Consider the following 12,905-nt stretch of genomic DNA (forward strand, 5'->3'; position numbering starts at 1 on the left):
CTCCTATCTCCCTTCCACCAATATTTTTAATTGCCAGATTCTGGTTCCAATAGGCTTATATTGGTACCGGATTCCGGACTGGAACCAGATTTTAAAAAAAATTACCAGGGACCCGCCGGTCCCAGTTTTCTGCAAGTCCACCCATCTCTAAAAAAAGACACATGCATGTTTTTCTCACTTTCTTACATGAAATCAGAATATGCAAATCAAAAAAGTCCATGGAGCCTCTGTTAGGAGTCTTGACACAGAAACTAGCCAGATAGATCTCCGGGAAGGACCTAGCCAAGGAGTGGCTCTTTTTAGGAAACCACCATAACCACCATATTAAGTGGCCCTTTTAGTCAATATCCAACTCTTTGACAAGTTTAAAGATATGACAAGGGAAAAACCAAGGCCAGGTATCAATCCACAGACAGCTGTTTCGGGGTATTGCCCCTCATCAGTGTGGAGTAGGATTCAGGCCAGGTGGGAGCAATAGTAGACCAACAAGACAAAACAATCACTGATCTCGGGGAGACCAGCCAGAGAAAACACTGCCGGCAGCCAACGAGGGCGCTTAACACAGTGAAATCCTAGGTGCATTGCCCCCTGGGAAATATGCAAATCAAAAAAGTCTGTGGAGCCTCTGTTAGGAGTCTCAACACAGAAACCAGCCAGATATCCCTCCGGGAAGGGCCCAGCCAAGGGGTGACTCTTTTTAGGAAACCACCATAACCACCATATTAAGTGGCCCTTTTAGTCAATATCCAACTCTTTGACAAGTTTAAAGATATGACAAGGGAAAAACCAAGGCCAGGTATCAATCCACAGACAGCTGTTTCGGGGTATTGCCCCTCATCAGTGTGGAGTAGGATTCTGGCCAGGTGGGAGCAATAGTAGACCAACAAGACAAAACAATCACTGATTGGGAGACCAGCCAGAGAAAACACTGCCGGCAGCCAACGAGGGCGCTCAACACAGTGAAATCCTAGGTGCATTGCCCCCTGGGAAATATGCAAATCAAAAAAGTCCGTGGAGCCTCTGTTAGGAGTCTTGACACAGAAACTAGCCAGATATCCCTCCGGGAAGGACCTAGCCAAGGAGTGGCTCTTTTTAGGAAACTACCATAACCACCATATTAAGTGGCACTTTTAGGCAATACCCAACTCTTTGACAAGTTTAAAGATATGACATGGGAAATACCAAAATCAGAAATACATGAAATCAGCATAAACCTTTCCCGTTTTAGTGCAGTTAGGATTACCAAAATTATTTAGATTTGCCAAATGCCAGGAGAGAGAGAGAGAGAGAGAGAGTGATGTAGCGCCTGGTCCCGCCAGATCCCGAGGGGGGCACTCTCCCTCACATCTTCCCAGCCCCAGCATGGCCCCCACGTGCACTCCCGGTCCCAGGCCCCGGCAGCGACGTCCTTTGTCTTACCGGTCCCATGGCTCTGCAGGCTCTGCTCCTGGTTCGGGTCCTGCTGTGCGTCCGGCTCACTTCCGGGTCGGGCGCCCTGCTCCAGGAGCTGCTGCAGCCTCTTCCTGTCTCCTCTCCACACACAGATCTGCAGTAAGTGATTCTAGGCTGCGCACGAGGCCACGCCCCCTTTCTTAAAGCGGTAGCGCCCCATTATCTGGAAGTGACCTCAGAGGTCACCTGTTACCATATGGGTATTTAGGTTCACCTCCCCTGGTAGCAGACGCCCGAGCAACGCTCCTACTAGTGCGACAGCAGGCGCCCGAGCAATGCTCATACTAGTGCATTGCTAGTGTCCAGGCCCCTGTGTACTACCGTTTGTATCTGTGCATCATCTACCTGTTGCTAATCTTCTGTCTCGCCGTAGTGCCATCTGTACCTTTCTGGCTGTGGACGTCACCGGCCATACCTACAATGGACGTCACCGTGCCATACCTACTGTGGACGTCACCGGCCATACCTGCAGTGGACGTCACCGTGCCATACCTACAGTGAACGTCTCCGTGCCACTTGCTGTGAACATCTCCGGTGCCACAACCGTGTTCTGCCTGCTGCGGACGCCACACCTGTGCTACACCTGGCCGTACAGAGACTCCTACTACCGGTTCCTGGCTGCCGTGCATCTAGGCCCTTTGAGGAGGCACCGCACAGTCCCTGTATAGGGGTTCGCTGCTGTTCGTCTTCTCAGGGGAGTCCAGTGCACGGTGCAGTGGGTCCACTTCCGGCCGCTCGCCGCTCCTCGGTGAGCGTAACAAGTGAGTTTTAAGGCATTTTTATTACTTTCTGCAAAGTCAAACGTTTACATACACTAAGTGTACTATGACTTTAAACAATATGGGACGGCTCATATGATGATGTCATACCTACCTTTGGAAGCTTCTGATAGGTCTATTGGCAACATCTAAGTTAATTAGAAACACACTTGTGGATGTATTTTAATGCACACCTGAAACACACTGCTTCTCTGTGTAGCATCATGGGTAAGTCAAAATAAATCAGCCAAGATCTCAGGAAGAGAATTGGGGACTTCCACAAGTCTGGTTCAACCTTAGTTGCAATTTCCAGACACCTGTAGGTGCCTCATTAATCTGTACAAATAATTATACGCAAGTACAAACAAGATGGGCATGTCCAACTATCATAACCCTCAGGAAAGAGACAGGTTTTGTGTACCAGAGATGAACATGCTTTGGTCAGACATATGCATATCAACCCAAGAACAAAGGCAAAAGAGCTTGTGAAGATGCTGGCAGAAGTTGGTAAGATTATGTCATTATCCACAGTGAAACGAGTACTGTATCAATATTGACTGAAAGGCCTGAAAGGATTTGCTAGGAAAATAAATTGGTGCATGAAGGTGTTTTTTGCCTTTATTTCTTTACTAATATTCTCTTTTTATGTCTGCCAGGTTCACTTTTGGGAACGTCGTGGTATGTCGCTATGAATTATGTCGGACATTTCTTTTACATTTTTTTTTATAAATTTGTGACCTAGGGCTGTAGTAGGGGGTTGTTTGTCCAAATATAATTTATTTTTCTTTTTTTCAGCTGCTGGCTTAGTAATGGGGGCGTCTTCTAGAAGCCTGCCCATTACTAAGGCTGGGGAGGGCTCAATAATCATGGGCCTCCCGAGCCTGAGAATACTAGATCACAGCTGCCTACATTACCTTGGCTCATGATCCAATTTGGAGGGGACCCCACATTTTTTGTCTTAAATTATTTATTTTATTTTAAATAAATAATTTAAAATAATAGGGTGGGGCGCCCTCTGTTTTGTAATACTAACCAAGGTAAAGCTGCTAGCTGCTGTCTGCTAAACACCCTATAGTGCCACATGAAAGGCACTAAAGAGTGCAAGCTTACAATATGCAGGGGGTGGGACATTATATATGTGTTGCACATCTATCTATCTATCTTTCTATCCATTCATCTAAAAACTCCATGTTAAAAACGCATGTCACACGGATGTCAAACAGATTTCACACGGACATCACATGGACATCACTGCCCATGGGCAGACATGAAATGACTGCTTATATAAAGCAAAGCACAGGAGGGAGACATTGCCCAAATATAAATCGTAAATTTAGTGTCCAGTTGTGTTGCTTTATTTGCCAGGAATTGGAGTTTTTTCAAATTTGCTAATGAGCTGCGTGATACACTTTCCTAGCTAGTTCTTTATCATGTACCACCCCCTTTTCCTTGAATGACAGCATTACATACACTACTTAAAAAAGACTAGAGATGGGCGGACCCGGGCTGCAAAAGTCAGGATCTGAGCAATTTTAAAGGTGCCGGGGTGCCTATCCTGGTCCCCTTGTAGTAATGTTCCCATCCTGATTCCCATCCTGTAGTAACGTGCCCATCCTTTTCCCCATTCTGTATTAATGTGCCCATCCTTGTACCCATCCTGTAGCAATGTGCCTATCCTTGTCCCCTGGTAGCAATGTTTACATTTTGATCCCCATTCTGTAGTAATGTGGCTATCCTGGTCTCCTTGTGGTAATGTGCCCATCCTGATCCCCTTCCTGTAGTAATGTGTCCATCCTTGTCCCCATCCTGTAGTAATGTGCCCATCCTGTAGTAATGTGCCCATCCTTGTCCCCTTGTAGTAATGTTCCCATCCTGATCAACATCCTGTAGTAATCTGACCATCCTGGACTCCTTGTGGTAATATGCCCATCATTGTCTACTTGTGGTTATGTGCCCACAGTGGCATAGCAACTGCTTTTGCCGCCCGGAGTAGTCGTCAAATTTGTCGCCCTCGTCCGTTGGTCATTGATAAGGCTACTTCCACACTTGCGGTAGTCGCAATCCGCTGCTTTGGAAAACAGAGCAATCCGTTAACGGCTTACGCTGTTTCCCATAGACTTGTATGGACGATGGATTGTGACTAATGTGTCTGTGTTGCATCCGCCGCATGACGGATCAGTCGTGGAACGACAAACCATCGGGCGGCAGGAACGCAGCATGTAGCATTTTCTGAGCGGTGGAATCCCTTTTTTTCCACTGTGCATGCGGCCGAACAATCAGCTGATCGCTCGGCTGCCGGCTTTTGAGTGCGATCAGCTGATCGGCCGGCTTTTTTGAATGATCAGCTGATTGGCCAGCTTTTGTGAATGATCAGCTGATCACCCGGTAGCCGGCTTTTGAGAGCGATCAGCTGATTGGCCGGATTTTGTGAACGATCAGCTGATCGCCCGGCGGCCGGCTTTTGAGGGCGATCACCTGATCGCCCGACTTTTGAGAGCAATCAGCTGATTGCCCGGCAGCCGGCCACCGGGTGATCAGCTGATCATTCCCAATAGCCTGCCGCCGGTAAAATAGTAAAAAAATATACAAATGGATCGTTGTTTTGAAGCATTTTTGCAGTCGGTCGGTCTCTCTATCTCTATATGGAGAGAAGGTATGCACACCAGTGACTATGTAAGGGGAATACATGTAATAGCAGAAACTGCTGTGTGAATACTGGCCTGAAAAATCCAACAGCTACATGCAAAAATGAAAAACTGAGAGTGGAATCTGCATTACTGCCATGAAATATGAATAAAGAGAAATTTAGCTGTTGAATTGATCAATGCAACAGAGCCCCAAAACCTCTTCACGGTATTCTCTTATTTTTGGGGTCCCTAGCTAATGTGTGTCCTCTCATGCAGTTAAAAAACTTACCATGTATGGGAAGCTGAGACCCAGGCTATATATGTATAATGTGGACCGGCAAGGTATGGGTGGGGTCGGGTTCACAAACGAAAGACTACTAACAAATAAAGAAATAACGTTTGGAACACCATTCTAAGTCTGAACTGGGTGCAAAAACCTAAAAAAACATCACTATATGGATAGAAGGTATGCACACCAGTGACTATGCAAGGGGAATACATGTAATAGCAGAAGCTGCTGTGGGAATATTGGCCTGTTGCAACTGGTTCAGACTTAGAATGGTGTTCCAAACGTTATTTCTTTATTTGTTAGTAGTCTTTCGTTTGTGAACCCGACCCCACCCATACTTTGCCGATCCACATTATAGATATATAGCCTGGGTCTCAGCTTCCCATACATGGTAAGTTTTTTAACTGCATGAGAGGACACACATTAGCTAGGGACCCCAAAAATAAGAGAATACCGTGAAGAGATTTTGGGGCTCTGTTCCATTGATCAATTCAATAGCTAAAATTTCTCTATATTCATATTTCATGGCAGTAATGCAGATTCCACTCTTATTTTTTCATTTTTGCATGTAGCTATTGTATTTTTCAGGCTAGTATTCACACAGCAGTTTCTGCTATTACATGTATTCCCCTTGCATAGTCACTGGTGTGCATACCTTCTCTCCATATAGTCATTTTTTTTAGGTTTTTGCACCCAGTTCAGACTTAGAATGGTGTTCCAAACGTTATTTCTTTATTGGTCTCTCTATCTCTCTCTGTCTGTCAGTCTCTCTCTCTGTCGGTCAGTCCATCTCTCTCTCTATCTGTCGGTGGGTCTCTCTGTCGGTCGGTCTCTCCCTCTCACTCCCTCTCTCATACTCACCGATCATCGACGTCGCGCTGCACGGCTGTCACAAAGCTCCGGCTGCTTTTCCTCTTTTGAAAATGCCGGCCGCTCATTATTCCATCTCGTATTCCCTGCTTCCCCCGCCCACCGGTGCCTATGACTGGTTGCAGTCAGACATGCCCCCATGCTGAGTGACAGCTGTCTCACTGCAACCAATCACAGCCGCCGGTGGGAGGGTCTATATCGTGCAGTACAATAAATAAATAAATAATTTAAAAAAACAGCGTGCGGTTCCCCCCAATTTTGATACCAGCCAAGAAAAAGCCACACGGCTGAAGGCTGGTATTCCCAAGATGGGGAGCCCCATGTTATGGGAAGCCCCCCAGCCTAAAAATATCAGCCAGCAGCCGCCCGGAATTGCCGTATCCATTAGATGCGACAGTCCCGGGACTCTACCCGGCTCATCCCGAATTCCCCTGGTGCGGTGGCAATCGAGGTAATAAAGAGTTAATGGCAGCTCATAGCTGCCACTAAGTCCTAGGTTGATCATGGCAGGCGTCTATGAGACACCCCCTATGATTAATCTGTAGTGAAAGTAAATAAACACAAACAATGAAAAATCCTTTATTTGAAATAAAAGACAAAAAAAACCTCTTTCCCCACTTTATTAACCCGCAAATTCCCCTCCAGGTCCAGCATAATCCACACGAGGTCCCACGACGCTTTCAGCTCTGCTACATCGGAAACTGACAGGAGCAGCAATTGAACACCGCTGCTCCTATGAGCTCCAAGCAGAAACTGAAGTGAATCATGCTGTCAGCGGGGACATCACTGAGGCAGTGCCGATGTGTGCGGTGATGGAGGTGGCTGTGCCTGTGTGTGAGCGGTGATGATGGGGGCGGTAATGCCTGGGTGTGTGCGGTGATGATGGGGGCGGTAGTGCCTGCGTGTGTGCGGTGATGATGGGGGCGGTAGTGCCTGGGTATGTGCGGTGATGATGGGGGAAGTAGTGCCTGGGTGTGTGCGGTGATGATGGGGGCGGTTGTGCCTGGGTGTGTGCGGTGATGATGGGGACTGTGGTGCCTGCGTGTGTGCGGTGATGATGGGGATGGCATTTTTTACCCCCAAAATGCCTCCCCCCTGACACGTGTTGCCCGGGGTAGACCACCCCCTCCGCCCCCTCTTTGCTACGCCGCTGTGTGCCCATCCTGGTTTCCTTGTGGTAATGTGCTCATCCTTGTTCACATCTTATAGCAATGCCCCATTCTGTTGTAATCTCCCCTTATATGCCGTTCTTCATATGCACATAAAAAAATAAAGATTCTTCTCACCTGTCCTCCATTCCCTTGGTGTACTCTTCATGGCTTCTTGCAGCCTGCAGGCCCATGGACCTCGTGCTGATTGCAGCTGGTGCCCGCAGTAAGCAGCGCTTCATTTCATTTGAATGAACTGCTGGTGCCAGTCAGAGTTCTCTGCAGTCCTAAACTAATGGCAGCTGCTGGCCTCCTTTGATTGGCTGATGACTGTCTTAGGTATAGTTCTTCCGAGAGCTCTGCGCGATGCCACCAGCTCACTTAAATGAAATGAAGCACTGACTACTATGGGCATTGACCACGATCGTCACAGGGTCCACGAGCCTCTGGGCCGTAAGTAGAAACCTGAGGGGCTGCATGCGGCCCGTGGGCTGCGTGTTTGAGACCCCTGTCTTACAAGTTCCTTGGAATGTTGTGTATTTTCTTGTCCTTTCTTGTTGTGCAGGATAATACTATAACTAATGTTAATGGAATCTAGACCTGTTAGTATATACGCCCACGATCAATTTTACTCGTCTTTTTGTTGCTACATATTTTTGATGCATCAAAAGTGCAACGTTTTATAGTGCAAGCACAGTGGATGGGATTTATAGAAATCTCATTCTCATTCTGCTTCTTTTTTACTCTGAAATCGACCTGCGGTTCGTTTTTGCAATCCGTAGCATGTTAATTTGTCTTACGAATGCACTGAGTTTTCTATGTGGAAAGACCCCATAGACTCGCATTAGATGCGGAAAATCCGCAGGTAAAAAACGCACAGTTTTTAGTGCGCTTCTGCAGCTAAGAATGACAATACCAGGAAGTTTCAAAAACAAATCAGCTTTATTTAAATTGTGACACACCGAACAGAGACAAAAAGCAGCGTAAAAAATGAAAGAAAAAAGAAGAGTAAAAAAGGCACACTAAAACGCAATTCAAAAACGCAAGTAAACTAAGGTGCAGAAATTCAAGTGTCAAAAACTCAACACTGATCGTGGGAATGTAGCCTCACTGTCTCTGCTCCAATAAATTCCAATATGGGCTAAAGATTCATTCTTATATTACACTTGTGTCCAATAGAGACTAATAACCCTGTGGGGTTCAGATCTTCACCTCTGTCCGCTGTACTGGATGTGCCTTCTATATAAATCTAAGATCCTATTATATTGAGATATAACAAATTAAATTGTCTGAAGTCAAGGATTTGCAAACATCATATTCATTGCTAATAACTGAAGTAAGGATTTTATACTATGAGGTGTAAGGTTTTTTTTTGAAAACTTTCATCTTTTCATGGCACTGCAAGTGATTTAAAGGTACAATATGTCAGTACGTGTCTCTGTTTTACTCATTCCCTTGTCAAATAGAATGTATCATACGTCAATAACTCATCTCCGCTGCCTATAGTCATGTAATTTACTTGTCACCAGCAGGGGGAGCTGTGGCCCTATAAAAATTCACTACACAAACAACTGCCTGCCTGAAATGGTCATAAATTATCTATTGGATATATGGATTTACTATGCTATGTGTATCTAAGCTAAATTTATTACTGATCTTCCTAATAATTAGCTTCATAGGGAAAACCAGTCCAATACAATGCTTTACTATTATATTGCCATTGACACTAGATTGTTTTAACTTTGCATAATAAAATACGCTCTATATTATTGTGTTTGCGATGCAACTTCCTGTTTTAATTAGCGATTAGTATTCACATCGATGGTATCTAACTGAAACTCGTGAATGGAGCACCACGCACGCTTAATCTGTGCAGTCTTCTTGATGTTCTATGTATAATTCAGGAACTTTGCAATAATTATTTTACTTTTTGAAATATAGCTTTATTCACATGACAGTTATTAAACTCTTAAACTCTTTCGGTATGCACTGTAGGTGCCAGGGTGTATAGGCATACACTGATATGTACCTTACAGCAGGCTCCCATTGAAATTAAAAAGAAAAAAAAAAATTATACATATATATATATATATATATATATATATATAGTCATACAGTATGTATATTATAGGGCAATGCTTCATCTACTACTGTATTTAATATGCCATGGAGACCAAATGGACACTGGTTTCATAAACTCAGTAGAAAACACATTGCCTCTAATTTATCAGCAACAAGTTTCATTTTGAGTAGTATAAAACCACTTTGCGAGGAATTCCCCATTCGTGTCATATTAAATTCCTATATCTGAATTTCTGACAATTTATATGCCCTATTTTCCATGTAGAACCTAGAACATTCCCATACCATAATTTGCAAATGTTTCCAATATTGTACTTACCATACAGTATATTTAGCATAGAGATGGGCATAACAAGGAATCCAATGAGCATGTCTGCTATGGCAAGGGACATAAGGAAATAATTTGTGGCGTTCTGAAGCTTTTTCTCCAGAGACACAGCCATAATCACTAGTATATTCCCAGCAATGGTCAGCACAATGACTGTGACTGTTAGAAGAGCTGGCCAATTCTTTTCTAGAGAAAAAGAACTTCCTTCTGGATCCAGATGTGTGTCATTTTCCGAATTCAAGGTCCAATTGAAAATATCAGTTGTATTATCCACTTCAGCGGTGGGTTCACTGCTGTAGGATCCCTTATCTGAGTTTAGATGGAAGAGAGAGCTCTTGGATATATTCAGAAAGTTCTCCTTTTCAAGAATATCCATATTTAATCCTGAGTTTTGCAGAGAAATGATGTGAAAGAACAGAAGGGAGTAACTTTTCTCAAGCATTGGTCTTCTTTTAATCCACAATGGAGAGGGTTATAAGAGTTGGTCCAGCATCCTACTGAGAAGCTCACTTGGGTGTCCACCATATTAGATCCATAGGTTCGTTAGCATAATTGCAGGTCAGGAGAGCAATTTTCTGCGGTTCCTTTTATACTCAGGCATCAGATAAATGCATTTAATCCAGTCTGAATGGATGTTGCTTTAGGAAGTTTTCAGTAAGTGGCAATCATCCTAAACTGTAATCTTTCTCCCAGTGTTTAAGTCCTTCACCTCCTGAGGAATCTGAAGAAAACAATTACAATGGTAATACATCTGTATGTGCCACCCAGAGAACATACAAGTCCCAGAAACTGATATAATCTCCCTTTCAATATAACTATCCTAAGGTGAATCTCTATATCTGATGTCTGATCAATAATAACCGTAGCCATTACGGTAGCTTGGTGTATTACCACCGTCTTCACCCCCCAACCAGTAACTCACTTTAAAGGTTCGTAAAATACTTGCATTGACTTTTTTTTAATTAATTGGGACTAAGAATGTATATGTGTGTGTATATATATATATATATATATATATATATATATATATATATATGATGAAAATGTTTATTAGTGCTAACAATGCAGATTATAAAATGCATTACGACTGCTCAAGAAACATACAATAACAACATTTCGGAAAGTCACTTACAAGAGTTGTCCAATATGAATTCCATTTCAGCTTGTGCTATCCTTGTCTTTTCCGTACTCTTTAAATGTCCTGTATGATCATTTCCAGCAGGATTTTATGGCTCTTGCATGTTCCTGTTGGATTGAAGGCAGTCCGTGCCATAGGAATCTTCTTTCCCTATTACAGATCTGCTCAGCTTGTTGACTTTCCAACACCACATTGTAGGAGAAAGCTAACAGATGAGAATCCAGAAAAGCTGAAAAAATATACAGTTTTGTTTTTAATTAAAACTCACATGGCAGCAGCTCCCTGTCACCAGAAAGAGCAGTCTCCACAATGAGATTACATAGTGATTTCACCAGGAATAGCATTTCTTCCCGAGTGCCTGGGTTCAGTCTTTCAGACCTCCCACTACAAACCATGTCATAAACTGCTAGGTAGCAACTGAATACAGTAAACTGACAATAGTGGTCTGCGTTCCTCCCCAATCTGTGCTCTTGCCTCATCCTTTTACACAGCACGATTTAAGAATGGCTTCTAGAGTATCTGGAAGTGAAAATATCTAAAAATAACCAGGAACAGTGTAATGACACTTAAGAAAGGTTAATTCGGAATCTCCCAGTGAGCACGCATCAGTCACGTTGGAGATCAGCTACGTAGGATATTTTCGTTCTTCATATTTCTGGGTGTAGAAGATTCTAATTGTGACAGTCGGATATTTATGCAGGTTCTCCTCCAAGAATAACGATATACGTAAGAGATCTGGGAACAGTCTATCCTCTCCAGGCATGTTTTGGGATTTATTGTGTCTGTCCTCCACAATCTGCTCATTTGTTGTATAGTAATAGTATATTACTGTGATTGCTACAATTCTCATCGAAGCTATTGACGCCAAAGAGGATGTTTGGTACAAAGAAATTGAAAAAAAGCCCAGTCCTTTTTTTTTTTTTTTGGACAGTGGAAGAATGTACGACTTTCACAAATAATATTCAATGATTTAGCAGGCGTTAGGACAGTATGTTAAAGCACAGCAGTAAAAAAGTCAGCTTTAAAGAAATGCCAATACATTTAGCCTTTTAGTGGCTGCTTTACCAGTACATTTCTATATTGAAAAATTACCTCTATATACGGAACATGTTAGTTGAAAAGAGCAAAGGGAGATAAGTGTAATCTCTGATCACTGGGGAAATAAAGAAAATCAGTCTGTGAGATCCACATTGTCAAATTCTTGATCATAAGTTAACATTGTGCAATGCCCTATAGATGCTAGAATGGTTTAGATAGTAATGACAGCCACAGAAGTCACATATAAGTCCTCCTGGGTAAATTTTGTTAATATTGAAGATACATATTTGCAATCATATGCTTTTGGAAGTGTAGCCGCTTTCATTTTTCACTATTTTTCATTATTGTTTTCAGTAGGGGACATATATCGGTATACAAAAATAGGAAAACTTCCAGCACTGCCAGTTCAGAAGTAGGTATAACATCAGCTTTACTAGAAATCCATATAAAAACAGAAACCCCGGAGGGTCGGCTGCAGTTGACATGTTTCCGACATACAAAAGACGCCCTTAGTCATAGGGACAGTGTTTTTATATGGATTTCTATTAAAGCTGATTTTATACCTACCTCTGGAGTAGTGCTGGAGTTTTTTCTATTTTTGTATCCATTTTGCATCTTTCTTGGCACCCATCTGAATGATTAGACATGGAGGGTTTGGGTGCAGCGTGGTGAAGCTTCCATAGTCTATCAATATATCTGTATAGTTGACCTGACATCTTATACTCTATTCTTGATCCTGGAGTAAGATGCAGCAAATTTATTAAGAGGCTTATGCATCTTTCAGCAGATGTGCACCACAGAGACAAACGTGCTCGAGTCACTGAATAAAGTACATTTCTGCTTTAATAGATATAACTCTTGGGGTGTAAATTATAATTACATAATTACATAGGTTGAAGAAAGACCTAGGTCCATCTAGTTCAACCTTCCTCCACCAATTATATATTTTGTCACTAAGCCATTTATAACCAACAATATTGTGTGTACTGAAGAAATCCTCCAGCCCTTTTTTAAAAGCTGTTATAGTGTCAGTCATTACTACCTCTTGTGGTAGGGCATTCCACAGTCTGACTGCTTTAACTGTAAAGACAGCTTTCTTATTTAGCTGCCGGAATCGCTTTTCTTCCACTCGCAGTGAGTGCCCCTGGTCCTTAGTATTGTCTTTGGAAGGAATA

The 12,905-nt window shown here is 43.1% G+C and overlaps 1 protein-coding gene across 1 annotated transcript in view; it reads right to left on the reverse strand.

The window, feature by feature from the left end:
• The window catches only part of HTR2A (5-hydroxytryptamine receptor 2A), a 137,085-nt gene extending 125,642 nt beyond the window's left edge, over positions 1-11,443 (reverse strand). The window contains exons 1-2 of the mRNA XM_075336892.1: positions 10,687-11,443; positions 9,546-10,275 (exon numbers count right to left, since the gene is read on the reverse strand). Coding sequence (XP_075193007.1) covers positions 9,546-9,996 — 451 coding nt within the window. The 5' untranslated portion in view covers positions 9,997-10,275; positions 10,687-11,443. The remainder of the gene's footprint in view (positions 1-9,545; positions 10,276-10,686) is intronic.
• Between the last annotated feature and the right edge of the window lie 1,462 nt (positions 11,444-12,905).

Source organism: Anomaloglossus baeobatrachus, chromosome 2 (genome assembly GCF_048569485.1).
Source record: "Anomaloglossus baeobatrachus isolate aAnoBae1 chromosome 2, aAnoBae1.hap1, whole genome shotgun sequence".
NCBI classification, from domain to species: domain Eukaryota; kingdom Metazoa; phylum Chordata; class Amphibia; order Anura; family Aromobatidae; genus Anomaloglossus; species Anomaloglossus baeobatrachus.